The following is a 15,890-nucleotide window of genomic DNA, read 5'->3' on the forward strand; positions in this document are numbered from 1 at the left end:
TGGGTGCTACAGTGACAAAAGCAGGATGGCAAAGCTGGAGTCTAATCCTTAGCAGCTTCAGGGAGAAAGGGGTCTGGGAAATGGTCAGATGTGTGGACGGTGGCGAACCATGGATGGTAAGGAGTAGGAAGCCTATGCCAAAAGCACAGAAAAGGCTCAGCAACCATTAGGCAAGAAGCAGAACAACAGCGAGAGGGAGTGGGTGCCTGGGGAGACTGGAGGAAAACAGCAGTTCCAGGAGACTGCCGACACACCCCAGTTACTTCGCCATTTTGCCTGGTGCTAGCCGTGGCTAAACTAATGACCTCGGTGCCAGCTCTGGCACACCCAGCCTAAACATTTCCAAGAGCCTCGATCCATAAACCATAAGCAACTAGGAAGGAATGCCTGCGGGGTAGGGGTCCTTCCCCTGCAGGACAGGCCCTGGAACGGTGTGGGCTAAACTCTGAGTCTGTGTGTATAGTTTTCTGCTAAGCCCAAACTTTGATCACACACATGTTCAATTCCAAGCAGACAGAAGTGCCTGAAGTGCTCAGATTTGCGCTTGAAGTCACAGTTTAGAGTTATGATTTGAGCTTGGAGGCTTATACTACAGAAGTAAATGTTTTCATGGTTACAATTTCTTTTCAAGACAAAAAGCCTTAAATATCTCATGCCACAGCATGGCTTGACAAGCGGTACTAGGTCTGCGCCCAGGACCCGAACCTGTAAACCCTGGGCCACCAAAGCAGAGTGCATGAACTTAACCACTATGCCACCAGGCTGGCCCCAGGGTGGTTTTTTTTGTTTGTTTGCTGAGGAAGATTAGTCCTGGGCTAATATCTGTTGCCAGTCTTCCTCTTTTTTCGCCTGAGGAAGATTAGCCCTGAGCTAATATCTGTGCCAAACTTTCTCCACTTTATATGTGGGTTGCTGCCACAACATAGCTGACAAGTGTTGTAGGTCTGTGTCTGGGAGCCACACTTGTGAACCTGGGCCACCAAAGTGGAGCACACCAAACTTAACCACTACACCATGGGGCCAGCCCCTAGTAAGTTGTATTTGTATATGTTAAACTAATAGAAAAATCTTTGTGGGTGAGATTATGGCAACAGTGTTTCACTCATGCATTTCTGTCATATTCTACAATATATTTATGTTTATTTTCATATAAAATTAATGTCTCCAAATGCTTACCAAGTAAAACCACATTCTATACAATCCCCATGCACCATCTGGTACAGACACACTAGTTAGGAAGGCATTTAACTGTGTGGCATTAGAAGTATTAAAATAATCAATATGCAATCTTGATTATAACATCAAATATTGCAGGTCTGGCCACATTGGAGGAGCTAGAAAACTGTCTTACCCTTTGACTCAGTAATCTCACACTTAGGAGTGAGACGATACTGATGCTACTGCTGTTGTCCTCACTGTCATCATCATCACCACTGTCATTGCTTACTACACGCCAGGCATCATGTTAAGAGCTGTGGCAGCCAGCTAGTTATCTGTCTTAATAGCCATTCTCCACTTTTACAACAAAAGATAATGAAATTTGGACATTTTTGTATCATTTCTGGACACAGTCTGTATTTTTCCCATTTCTCCAGGAATGGAAACATGAATTCCCATGAACATGTGAAATCTGATCCACCCCAACCTCCTCAGGACTTCCTGAAGTGTAAGTGCTAAGCATCCGGTCTACCACAGATGCTTGTGGGTGACTATTACTAAATTTCACTGGTGTGGAAGTGTGCATGTGTGTATTCTCTTCTCAATGTCCTAAAACAGCATAGGTAGAAGATTATACAATTAATCCTACAGTTAAGGGACATTTACAGAAAAAACAGTAACATCCAAATTGCAGAAGATAAGAAAAGGATTACCTTCATTATAAGAGAACTATTCCAAGATTTTACAAGTTCAATAGCTCTTAGGTCTTGCCAACTAATGAAGTTGTGAAAATGATTTCCCGTTTTCCTAAGAAAGATGAAACAGTATTTTAGACTCAATATAAATTAGAGACTACATTATATAAAAGATCTGTCACAAGAGAAAACAAAATTAGAGGCCAAACTGTAATTTCAACATGTGATTTAATTAGATGGGGCTTTCCGAATGACTTCTTCTCTTTGATTTTATAAACCGAACACACATTCTAACAATTATGATGTGACATATAGCATGAAATTTTAGATTGGATTCTATCCAAAAAGATATTCTTTTTGAAGGACGACAATGTGTACACTTCCAAAAAACAAAACAAAACGAATGAAAAGGCCTTTAAAGACTTGCTTGTACACCTTTAAAAGCAAGACAAAGACACCGATGCTTTCCTCCTTCACTGGACTTATCTTGAGATACACAATCAGATAAAGCCTCTGTACCTACGGAAGAGCTGAAATGCTGCCTCAGCCTAACCGCACATCTCTCGGCTTTAGAATTGGCTCAGGCAGTGGCAACTACTATGTTTACCATAATTGTCCAATAAAAGGAGATTCAACAAACTGGGTCAATACTACAATAAAAGTACAGAGCTTAAAAAAATACAGCAAAAATAAGTCCCTTTTCCTTTGAGGCTCCTGGGAATGAATTAACCAGTGACATTTACTAAGCTTCAACGTCCAGCTCAGGCTTGCTTTCACCCGCATCTCCAGCCTTCTCCTGCGTGATTTTAACCAGCTCAATTCCTGAGACCGTCGTTTCCCACTTTTCTCAAGCAGTGCAGACCCATGGCTACAGCCTCCACTTTACTACCTGGAAACAACCTACCACTGAAATTCTAACATTCCAGTATACCAGTGAAGACAGCGTGCTGTGGTTGTAACTCAATCTCTTCCCCAAATGCCTTCCCTTCAAACACACACAACCTTTAATCCCTCAAACATTCCTTCCCCTTTTTTCCTACCAACCTGCCTGAGGCTTACTTACTTTCCCGGATCTTACGATCTATCACTTTTACTAATAACTTGCCCTCTCTACCCTTTGACTCTTTCTCTTTTTTTAAACTGTGGTAAAATATACATAACATTAAATTTACCATTTTAACCTTTTTTTTTTTTTCAAAGATTGGCACCTAAGGGGCCGGCCCCATGGCCAAGTGGTTAAGTTTGCACGCTCGCCAGTTTGAATCCTGGGCGTGGACATGGCTCCGCTCATCAAGCCATGCTGAGGCGGCATCCCACATGCCACAGTTAGAAGGACCCACAACTAAAAATACACAACTATGTACGGGGGGCTGTGGGAAGAAAAAGAAAAAGCAAAATCTTTAAAAAAAAAAAAAAAAAGACTGGCACCTGAGCTAACAACTTTTGCCAATCTTCCTTTTTTCCTTTCTGCTTTTTCTTCCAAAATACCCCCAGTATATAGTTGGAAATATTTTTTTAGTTGTGGGTCCTTCTAGTTGTGGTATGTGGGACACCACCTCAACATGGCCCGATGAGCGGTGCCATGTCCACGCCCAGGATCTGAACCAGCGAAACCCTGGGCCTCGAAGTGGAGCATGTGAACTTAACCACTAGGCCACGGGGCCAGCCGCATTTTAACCATTTTTAAGTGCACAATTCAGTGAAATTAAGTACATTTCATAATGTTGTGTAACCATCACCACTATTTTCAAATACTTGGGTTGTTTCCACCTTTTTGCTATTTTGAACAACGCTGCAATAAACATTGCTGCACAACTATCTATTTGAATGCCTGTTTTCAGTTCCTTTGGGTATATACCTGGGATCAGAATTGCTAGGTCATACGGTAATTCTATGTTTAATTTTTGAGAACTACCAAACTGTTTTCCACAGTGGCTGCACCATTTTACATTCCTACAACCAGTATACAAGAGTTCTAATTTTTCCACATGCTCACTAACACTTGTTATTTTCCATTTTTTAAATTATAGCCATCCTGGTGGGAGCAAAGTGATATCTCATTGGGGTTTTGACTTCCATTTCCCCAATGACTAATGATATTGAGCATCTTTTCATGTGCTTATTGAGCATTTGTATATTACTCAAGTCCTTTGACCGTTTATGAAATGGGTTATTCGGCTTTTTTGTTCTTGAGTTGTAGGAATTCTTTATATATTCTGCATATTAATTTTTTATCAAATACATAGTTTGCAAATATTTTCTCCCATATTATCAGTTTTCTTTTCACTCTCTTAAGAGTGTCCTTTTTTCAACTGTTTTACACCTTTTTTAAGGGGAATCAGAGCATGCAGCTACATCATGAACAAGTTACTTCTTTTTCCTTTAGTGATCCAAACGGTCGCTATTATCATTAGTACAAATCAGGCAAGTGATTCTCCTATTGTTTTAGTCCTCAATCTTAGATGAAATTACAAACCAAAGGTACCAAGACACACACCTTCCTTCCACATTACACGCCAGTCAGTTTTCAGAAGTCTAACTGCAGACTTGAGATATCGATGACTGCAAATCTTTTCAGACACATTTTTAAAATGCAAATTGTACATTATGCCAAAATAATGTCAACATGGCTTTATTTCTTATTATTTATGATTAACTTTTAAGGCAATTTCTCTACCTTGAAGAGTTCCAATAGTCAAGAAAATTAAGGAAAAATTAGTCATCATAGATGAAAATATCTTATTAGTGTTCTTCGATGCACAAGTTTTTTATTTTGATGAAGTCCAATTTATCTACTTGTTTCTTTTATGCTTTTGATGCCATTTTAAAGAATCACGGCATTGAGGCCTGCACAGGTCCCACCTTGTCTGTGGTTTGGGCTTGCTATGTGCCTCATAAAGTGAAGCAGATTTGTCTTCTGGAAAGACAAAGTTGTCTTCTTCTCTGAAAAATCCTCCTACATAGTCGGCTTTGGCATCTTCTAGGAATAGGAGGGTAGGGGTTGAAGCCTCATAAGTCTGGGTTTTCAGCTGAGGTAGAGAGAGGACAGTGGTTATAACCAGAAAGTCCAGGGTGGGGTGTCATTACCTCCAGAAGTCGTCACTGTTAACCCAGTCTGGGCTTCAAGACACTCATAGAAGTGGATTCCTTAATAATAAAATAATACAGCTTCAAAAAAGAGGAAATCATTGCCAAATCCTTGGTCATGGAGGTTTCCCTCTATGTTTTCTTCTAAGAGTTTTATAGTTTTATCTTTTAAATTTAGTCTTCACTTTATTTTTTAATTTTTGTATAGGTCTAAGGTAAGGGTCCAACTTCATTCTTTTGCATGCAGCTATCCACTTTTCCCAGCTTCATTTCTTGAAAAGACTGTTCTTTTCCCACTGCCTGGTCTTGGCACTGTTGTGGAGAATCAGTTGACCACTGCATTAGTTTCCTTGGGCTACCATATCAAAGTACTACAAATTAAATAGCTTAAAACAATAGCAATTTATTGTCTCACACAGTTCTGGAGGCTAGAAGTCCAAAATCAAGGTGTTGGCAAGGCCATATTCCCTCAGAAACTGGAAGAATCCTTGCTTCGTCCTAGCTTCCGGGGGTTTGCAGTAATCTGTGGCATTCCTCAGCTCACAGATGCATCACTGCCATCCTCCGTCTTCACAAGGCCTTCTCCCTGCGCCTGTCTTTACGTGGCCGTCTTCATATGAGGACATCAGTCACAGTGGATTAGGAGCTCACCCTACTGCATTATAACCTCATCTTAACTTAACTAATGTATCTGCAATTAACCTATTTCCAAAGGTCACGTTTTGAGGTTATGCAGTTGCTTCCATGGGTTATTTCCTCCAAATCTCCCTCACTCTTTAAGTGTGAGATTACTGAGTCAAAGGGTAAGACAATTTTCTAGCTCCTCAAATGTGGCCAAACCTGCAACATCTGATGTTATAATCAAGATTGCATACTGATTATTTTAATACTTCTAATGCTGCACAGTCACATGCCTTCCCAGTGAGGACGCCTGCTCCACATGGTGCACGGGGAGTGTCTGCAGCATCAATTTTACTTGATAAGCATTTGGAGACACTAATTTTATATGAAAATAAACATGAATATATTATAGAAATTGACAGTAATGCATGAGTGAAACACTTTTTTGCCATAATCTCACCCACACAGATTTTTCTTTTTGTTAGTTTAATATATAAAAATGCACCTTGCTTTAATAGCTTGTGAGGCTGAACACTGAGAGGTGCTATTTACAGGAAAAGATAGAGTAATTAAGAGTGTTGAACGTGGTTATAAGGAAAGGTCATGAATTCTGAGTTGTATAGTTTTAAATTACACTATTTATAAAGTGTAATTTTATACATTAATATACAATTTTAGTTTTTAACAAATTAATTCATTAAACATTCCTTAAGTCATGACTAATTCCTTACGTCAGTTAGATGTTTAAAACTTTTATTTCTTTGAAAATAGATATGGTAACTCCAGAAATCTGATTTCCCCATTCCTCAGGGATTGCTGATGTTTCCTTGTTGGAGGCTGGAGCTGCCAGTGTGTGACTTTTCCAAACTATTTTTGCAAAGTGTGTATTCCTTGTGTGTGGTTACTCAAGTTTCTGAAACCTCTGTTCTGTTATCTCTGTGATCAGCTAGTGATCTGACAAAGATTTTCCTAAACGTCTGACTCCAAAAAAAACCAGACTACTGGCCCTGTAAATCTCCCAGTAGATGCTGCTTAAGGCCGAGAGGGCCAGAACGTAGGTCAGCATCTGTGTCAGGCCTGTGGGCACTGCCAAACTCACCACAGCATACTAAGCCCAAACTTTAGCAGGAAAGGTCCGCACCCCGTGCCCTGGCACTAGCCACCCACTCCAGGAACGTGGGCTGTTTTCCCCACACCCGCAGCAGGGCTGAGGAATGCAGGACGGCAGCCAGTTTGCACACATTCTCTCCTCCGAAGCACAGCAGCCTCTGTCTTCACCCAGCACTCCCCTAGTTGTTATAAGGACTGATTGGATTCCAAGAGCTCTGAAATAGTTTATTCCAGTCTCTCCTTCCAACTCCACAGTTGCTCTGGTGGAGGGACCAAACTGTACAGCTTCCTACTCTACTGTTTTACATGATGTCACTCTTTACCCCTGACTTTCAAGTTAACTACCTTTTCAACATCTAACCTACAATCAATCTTTCTTCTCTCTCCACTTTCAACGCCAGAACCATTGAGATGAGTTGGAGAAAAGTCACACAGCCTTATGAATTGGTACAATCCATGTTTATGGGATACAACCTTGTCAATGCTCTCGAATCACTTAAAATGATAAAAGTCTTTCTCCTGTCCCTCATTAGTTTCCTCTCCATTCCCCACAAGTGGCACATCCAAATTTTCACCAGATTTTGAGAGAAATTTTCAAGAAATTGAGAAGTCCTTAGGCCATCAATGGCTTCCTACCTCTTAAAGAATGACCTTCCTCAACTCCCCACTCCTCCACCAGCTATCCCTACAGCCACCAAGAATCTCTCTCAGTTCAGAGGAAAATCTTTCCCTCTCCAAGTCTAAGGCTGGCATCTCCACCTGTACCCTCTGCATCCACGTCTTCCTGTCTCTTCCATCACTTCATCAAATAGATCTACAACTCTCTTCCCTAACATGCTTAAATCCCCCCATTTTTGAAGCAGAACCATAAACATCTCTCTTGACCCAGTACGTATCCCCCCACCTTAGCTAAGCCCCCTCAATGTTTCATTACCTCCTATTACCTCAACCAAATACAATTCAAATGCAATTTAGATCCCCAATCATTCATGAAAATTACATTCACTATGGTCACCAAAGTCTTCTTAATTCCCAGATTTATAAGGTCTTTTCCAATGACTTGACCGTTCTGCCTTGTTGGCTCCAGGCGATCACTTCCTCCTTCCTAAAACTGTCACTTCCCTAAGCTTCGGCAACCTTGCTCTACTGTTTCTCCTCCCACCTCTCCAAGCACATCTTCCTGGTTTTCTTTGCAGATTTTTCTTCCTTTGACCACCAGTTAAATGCTGGTGTTTGGTGAGGATTGCATCCTTGGCCTCTTCTCTTTTTAACTAGTTACTCTCTGAAAAATCTGACCCACATTCATGAATACAGTCACCACAGAACCGCTCACCAATCCACATCTCTAGGGCCAGTCTCTCACTTAAGTTCCATTCCCTCAAAAAGAGCTGCCTCCCCATAGATCAATGGAACAGAACTGAAAGCCCAGAAATAAAACCGCACATCTACAGACAGCTAATCTTCGACAAAGGCTCGAGGAACATACAATGGAAAAGAGACACTCTCTTCAGTAAACGTTGTTGGGAAAGCTGGACAGCCACATGCAAAAGAATGAAAGTAGACCATTATATTACGCCATACACAAAAATAAACTCAAAATGGATCAAAGACTTAAGATAAGTCCTGAAACCATAAAACTCCTGGAAGATGATATAGGTAGTACACTCTTCGACACTGAACTTAAAAGGCTCTTTCAAATACCATGTCTTCTCAGACAAAGGAAACAAAAGAAAAAATAAACAAATGGGACCTCATCAGACTAAAGAGCTTCTGCAAGGCAAAAGAAACTAGGAACAAAACAAAAACAAAACAAAAAAGACAACCCACCCATTGGGAGAAAATATTTGCAAATCATATATCCTACAGGGGGTTAATCTCCATAATGTATAAAGAACTCGTACAACTGAACAACAACAAACAGCCCAATCAAAAAATGGACAGAGGATATGAACAGACATTTTTCCAAAGAAGATATACAGTTGGCCACTAAACACATGAAAAGATATTCAACTCACACAACTGAACAACAAGGAAACAAACGACCCAATCAAAAAATGGGCAGAGGATATGAACAGACATTTTTCCAAAGATATACAGATAGCCAATGAACACATGAAAAGATGTTCAACACCACTAATCATCAGGGAAATGCAAATCAAAACTATACTAAGATATCACCTTATGCCTGTTAAAATGGCTACAATCACTAAGACTAAAAATAACAAATGTTGGAGAGGGTGTGGAAAAAAGGGAACCCTCATACACTGCTGGTGGGAATGCAAACTAGTGCAGCCACCATGGAAAACAGTATAGAGATGCCTCAAAAAACTAAAAATAGAACTACCATACAACCCAGCTATCTCACTACTGGGTATCTACCCAAACAACTTGAAATCAACAATTCAAAGTAACAGACGTACCCCTATGTTCACTGCAGCACTATTCACAACAGCCAAGGCGTGGAAGCAACCCAAGTGCCCATTGACCGATGACTGGACAAAGATGATGTGGTATACATATAATACTACTCAGCCATAAAAAAAGACAAAATTGTCTTATTTGCAACAACATGGAAGGACCTAGAAGGAATTATGCTAAGTGAACTAAGCCAAACTGAGAAAGACAAATTCCAGGTGATTTCACTCATACGTGGAATGTAAACAAACACATGGACAAAGAAAAGAGTTCAGTGGTTACCAGGGGAAGGGGGAGGGTGAGTGGGCACAGGGGGTGAAGGGAGCACTTACGTGGTGACAGACATGAAATAATGTACAACTGAAATTTCACAATGAGGTAAAGTATTATGCACTCAATAAAAAAAATACAGAAAAAAATAAGAGCAGCCTCCCACACATCTCCCAGATTGCCCCACACCACCTTGAATGCAACACATCCACCCACACCTGCTGCGGCCCCTCCTCCAGCGGGCCACACCTGAGCAACCGTACCCTTCAGCTGCCTCAGCCTAAAACTGGCGGGGAGGGGCCATCCTAAGTCCTCAAAGTGATTCCTTAGCACCCCTGGAGCTTGTATTCTAAGGGGAGGTGAGAAACAAGTGAGTCAATAAAAAATGTCATTTAATGATTATTCTGTGAAACCACGGTGAAGGAACAGAGTAACTGGGGGTGGGTTTCTTTAGATGAGGTCAGAGACCTGAATAAGCAACAGCCTCCAAAGAGACTGCTCAGGCTTAGTCTCATTCCCCTCAAAGCCACCGTCCACCGGGCTTCAAGAACATTCTTTCTAAAATGTAAGTTTGGTCACACTTACTCTCCTGCTTAACAGCTTTTGATAGTTGCCCATTGCTTACACGAGCAAACTCCTCACCACAAAGACGGCCTTTCCTGGTCTGGGACCCTGCCTTCCTCTCTAGGTTCATCTCAATCACTCAGAGATATGAGAGCCTACTATGTGCCAGGCCCTGTCCTAGGTGTGAAGGACCCAGGGAGAACAAGGCAGGCAAAAATCCCAACACTAAGGGAACTTCTTCTGTGGGAGAGGTGTAATAAACAAATACGCAAATAAGTAAATACAATTTTTAGACAGTGACAAGGGATATGAAGAAAAGAAAAGGGTAAAGTGACAGGTAAATAAAATGGTCAGGGAAGGTCTCTTAGAAGCAATGATCTGTGAGATGGGGTCCAAATGACAGAAGGAGGTACAGTCCTGGGTAAGAGAGCTGTGGGGAGAGGGAGCAGCGTGCAAGGCAGGAACCAGCAGGAAATGTTCAAGAAACAGAGCAGCCAGTGAGGCTGGAGCACAGGACAGCAGGCGGGCAGTGGGAGATGAGGTCAGAGTCTGGAAGGAGCGGGAACACTTGGGCGTGCTGCTTCCCTACTTCACCCCTTGAATTCCAAAGTCGTCCTCATGCTGCACAGACACCACATTCTGGCACCTCCTGCCAGGGATTTGCTCTTCCCACTGAGGAAACGCCTACTCTGGCTTCAAGACTGAGGCAAGTGCCTCTGTGAGACCTTCCCTAAGTCCCCTTTTAGGCTCTTCAGCCTCCTCCTCCAGCTCCCAATAAGTATAAAGCACTTCACAGGGCAGACGTCTATGAGATTGCCCCTGACCATCTGTGCCTCCCACTGGGCCCTGAGCCTCTGGAGAGCAGAGTCTATACGCTTTCAGGTTCTCATCACCCAGCCCAGATACCAAAGAGGTATTTGATAAAGGAATAAATGCTGCCCCACCAATGAGGACTGTCAGGATGTGTTTGATAGAAATGGAATCTATTGATAGATGATTATTTGGAGCCATTCTATGATGTTCCCACAAAGATGACATCACCTAACAAAGCATTTCTCAGAATATAACACCATCGTCAGGTGACACATGACTATACTTTATCTCTGTCAACAAGAAAAGGAGAAATGGAGGAGAAACATGACTGGCAAGATTGTGAATGAATTGCCTTAAATCTCTCTAACACATTATATCATTCTGTGGCTCTTAATGTATTTTGTGTCATAAGTAACTAATAAGAACTATTAACATAAGTATCAAGTACTACAATAAAAGATAAATTTGGTGTGGGGACTCAAGAGTAATTTATGTGCTAGTATTATGAGACTAAATTCCTTGACGGCGGTATTTTTATTCATCTTTACATTCAGTTCAGCAACCAGCACGGTGCCTTACTCCCCACAAGCCCCAAACGGTCACTGAGTGCATCCCAGTTCAAGTGACTCATGGTTTATGTTACTAATTGGCACACACCCTGATCTGAGGTTAGTTGGCAGAAACGTCCCTGACGGAAACAATCACTGAAGAAACGAAACAGCTCGTGATTTTTCAGAACAAGAATAATTTAAAACAACCAAAATGGAGGCGATATCATTTAGAGTTACTTCAGAAAATAGGCTAAACACAACCACTGATTAAATATAGTACTGAAAAAAATGTTAACTTGAAGAATATGAAGAAAATTCAAAGACTGAAAAAAGCTAATAAAAATCAAGTTCCCTGACATTTGAACGTGAAGAGGAACAAAGAGAAAAAACAAAAGGAAAGTTCAAAGTTTTAGACTTCCTGACAGCAATTCTAAGGAAAATAATGTTTTATGGTCATGACAACAGAAATGCACTACCGACACAGGAGAGAAAGCGATGAGCTGGGAAGAGGAGGCACTGGCTGGGGCTGGAGTGAACAAGAGATTGTTCCACAGGGTCCAGTGTGTCTCTCTTTCTCTCAAAATGAGCAAGAAGTACCTCCTGCTGGCTCAGAGAGGTGCCCACTCCTGTGCTGTTCTCAGCTGTTTGCTGGGGAGCTTGTAGAAACTGCCAGCATTATATGCTCTGGGCTCACCAGGGCCTACGGAGCAGAATAAGGCTCCATTATTTTAAGGTAAAAAAAAAAGTAGAAAGTATCGTGTGTTTTGGAAAAAAAAAAAAAAAACAAACCAGCATTTCAGTTTCTGCAAGCAAAGAGTGTTTCCAAAACTCATGAAAGAACACAAACATTTTTTAAAAAGACAACCAGGAAGAAAACTCATAATTCATTGTTTTAGGAAGCAATCTTATCCCTCTACAATAACAGCAACACCAGTAAAGGAAGGGACTATCTTGGAATCAGACTCTTCTCTTTTCTCCTAAAAGTGAGGAATGCCACATAAAAACTTCGCTTCACATAAAAATGCTGTTTGGGGAATTTCATCTAGCAGTGATGTGTAGGCTGGACCAAAGGGGTTTGCTAATAGAGGCAGGTAGGAGAATATATACACACATGCTTGAATTCAATGAGGTTACTGCAACAGTTCCAGGCATGCAGCCATCACGGCCTGAGCCGGGAAGGTGACAGAAGAAATGGAAAACCTTAGTTAACTTGAAATACTTCTGCAGTTAAGCAGGCTAGACTTGACTTCCCTTCATAAAACAGGAAACCAGAGCAACGGGCTTCATGTCAATGGGACTTTCCACTGTCATCTTTGAAAAAAGCTCTGAGATTGGACAAAACAATTATTGCTTTCTTCCTCAGATTCTATTTCCTGATAGCCTTTCATGCTCTCTCTCTCTTATAATTATGGTTATCTGTATGTATACAAAATTGTACATTATTTATGGGTTAATATAAGTTAAAAATAAATAAGCTATTGCATTCCACCTGCTCTGTGAACCTCATCAGCATTAGTTTGTTTGTTTTTTATTGAAAAATATCTAATTATTTTCAAAAAGAGCCCTCCACACAAGACACTGGAATATCCACAGCCATGACATATTTTCCTGTTGTGCCCGTGGATATAACAGCAGCAAATTCTTGGAGGAAAGCAAATTACAGTGGGTCAAGGGGGTAATATACGAGTTCTCTCTAAAGTTATCTTAGCACAAGAAAAGATATTTCCTCAAGTCACCACCATGTAACACATTCTAAATTGGGAAATCAAGAGGATTCCTCCCACAAAGGAAAAAGGGATCAGAATTCAGAGTCCCTGATTGTGGGTTAATTCTGTCTTAACTATTGCATTATTGCATATGTAATAAAATCTCAAGGCATCTATTATATATGTCATTAATTTAAAAATACTTGTGTAAGTCTGAAGGACACTTAAGGAGACACGATGACTAAATGCAATGTGGTATCCTAGACAGCATCCTGGAATAGAAAAGAGAGATTAGGGGAAAACAAATGGAATACAAATAAAGAATCGAGTTTAGTTAATAATGACGTACTAGTGTTGGTTTCTCAGTTGTGACAAAGGTACCACGGTAATGTAAGCTGCCAAGAGGGGAACCTGGCTGTGGGGTATATGACAACTGTCTGTATTATCTTTGCAACTTTTCTGTAAATCCAAAACTATTCTGAAATAAAAAGTTTTTTTAAAAAAACCCTTTGCTTTCTAAGACTTTGACCTTCCTGTCATGAATGACCTGGTATCTGGGTTCTGAGGGAAGCAATCTCTGTGGCCAATGACATAATCTCCAAATCCAGCCAAACATGACACTTCCCATCAGCTGTCCCCCTAGGAACACTCTCCTGCCTCCACTTCCACACCATCTACTCCCCACATTCATCTTGGTCCCATTTTCCAGCTTTTTGCTCTCTGACTCCCTTTAAATTTGGGGGGGAAAACCTCATTGTCCAAATCCTAAACCTTCTTCTCGTCTCTCTATATAATCTCTACCAGAGAACACATCTACTTTCCAAGACCGCGTCTACGTCAATGTTCTCAGCTGGGGGCACTTCTGCTCTCCAGGGGACATCTGGCAAAGCTGGAGACACTTTCAGTTGTTACAACTCAGGGGGTGGAGTGCTGCTAGTATGCAGTGTGTAGGGGCCAGCGAGCTGCTAAACATCCTACAATGCCTAGGACAGCCCCCAACAACAAAAAGTGATCTGGCCCAAAATGTCAACAGTGCCACTGTTTAGAAACACTGATCTAGGGGCCGGCCTGGTGGCGCAGCAGTTAAGTTCGCGTGCTCCGCTTCAGCAACCCGGAGTTCGCCAGTTCGGATCCCAGGTGTGGACCTATGCACCACTTGCCAAGCCATGCTGTGGCAGGCATCCACATATAAAAAAAAAAGTAAACATTCTTCTTTTTTTAAGATTTTATTTTTCCTTTTTCTCCGCAAAGACCCCAGTACACAGCTGTGCACCTTTAGTTGTCAGTTCCTCTAGTTACAGCATGTGGGACGCTGCCCCAGCATGGCTTGACAAGCAGTGCCATGTCTGCACTCAGGATTCGAACCAGTGAAACCCTGGGCTGCTGAAGCACAGCGTGAGAACTTAACCACTCAGCCACAGGGCCAGCCCCGAAAGTAAACATTCTTTAAAAAAAAAAAAGAAACATAGATCTACAAAGATTTCTTTAATTCATTTATTCCTTCAACTGACAAATGTATTACCTACTTAAGACTTGTTGTGGGGCTGGCCCTGTGGCCGAGTGGTTAAGTTCACACGCTCGGCTGCAGGCGACCCAGTGTTTCATCAGTTTGAACCCTGGGCATGGACATGGCACTGCTCATCAAACCACGGTGAGGCGGCGTCCCACATGCGACAACTAGAAGAATCCATAACTAAGAATACACAACTATGTACTGGGGGGGCTTTGGGGAGAAAAAGGAAAAAAAAAAAAAGACTTGGTGTGCCCAAGGCACTGGGTGGGGGCTTGGGGGGCCGCAGGAGGACTACAGATGCCGGCATCGACCTAAGATGCATGATGCCCTGAAAGAAAGAGTACCTATCTGGAGGAAACAGCCTCAGTCTAACCAGACCACCAATGTTCCAACCACCTGTGGACTATCTCCACACTCACAGGTGCAAAACCAAACACCCTATCAGGTTCTCTTTGACCCACCCCATCACCACCTAACTCGCTCCTCCTCCTACATTCTCAGGAATTTCTATCATATTCTCCCAAACATCAAGGCCAGAAATACCAGTAAATTTAAACTTCTTCCTCTTCCCTAATACTGAATTAAAGACCAAGTCCTTGTGAATTCACCAGAATTACATTTCTTAGACTTAACCCCACACTCTGTGCCCCGACTTTTCTTCCCCACTGCCCCAAGCTCAAGATGCCCTTTGGAGTCTGGTGCTTTCTAACAGACATATTTTACAGTGTTTTTGTTGCTGTTTTTAAAGCAAGAAACACATGTTGAAGGCAATATGGGGGAAAGAGCATGAGCTTTAGGAATAAAAAGATAACTCGGAATCTTCGCTCCATTTATTAACTGAGTGACCCTAAGCAACTTACTTATTTCTCTGAGCCTCAGGTTCTTTCTCTGTAAAAACAGACATAATACCCAAAGAACAGGTTTGTTTGTACGGATAATGGTAACTGAAGTATCAAAGGTATTCACTATATGGGAGCTATTATGACATTATAACTGTTTAGTGTATACACAATTCATATGCTGTATGTATTTAAATATTACATTTGGAGTAGACTGAAAATATAAACTATAACCAAAATATTGTGTTTCTGAAATGTTAGGTTCCCTGATTCTTTTTAGGTTTAAGTTAATTTTTTAGATCTTCAGTCCATGCTTATTTGAAAAGCTAACTCACCAAAAGAAAGGAATGAAGAATATTAATGACAGCAACAGACGTTTTGTTACTGTTTTATGTAAGCCAAGCCCAAATGACAGGCAGGCAGCATACTTTAACAACCCAGAAAGGAGGCCCACTTTCATCCCTCTTACCCAAGCAAAACTGTCCTTAATTCACACATTTAAAACTCCCCAAACAGATTTCACAGCAGTGTATTCACTGTGGTATGAA

General features: G+C 41.4%; 1 protein-coding gene across 2 annotated transcripts in view; it reads right to left on the bottom strand.

Moving 5' to 3' along the window:
* GK5 (glycerol kinase 5) overlaps window positions 1–15,890 on the bottom strand; it is a 66,342-nt gene that overhangs the window by 37,957 nt on the left and 12,495 nt on the right. For both annotated transcript variants that reach the window (XM_023621051.2, XM_023621052.2), the window contains one exon: window positions 1,872–1,965. In XM_023621051.2, the coding sequence (XP_023476819.1) occupies window positions 1,872–1,965 (94 nt within the window). The remainder of the gene's footprint in view (window positions 1–1,871; window positions 1,966–15,890) is intronic.

The sequence above is a fragment of the Equus caballus genome, chromosome 16, assembly GCF_041296265.1.
Source record: "Equus caballus isolate H_3958 breed thoroughbred chromosome 16, TB-T2T, whole genome shotgun sequence".
NCBI classification, from domain to species: Eukaryota; Metazoa; Chordata; class Mammalia; order Perissodactyla; family Equidae; genus Equus; species Equus caballus.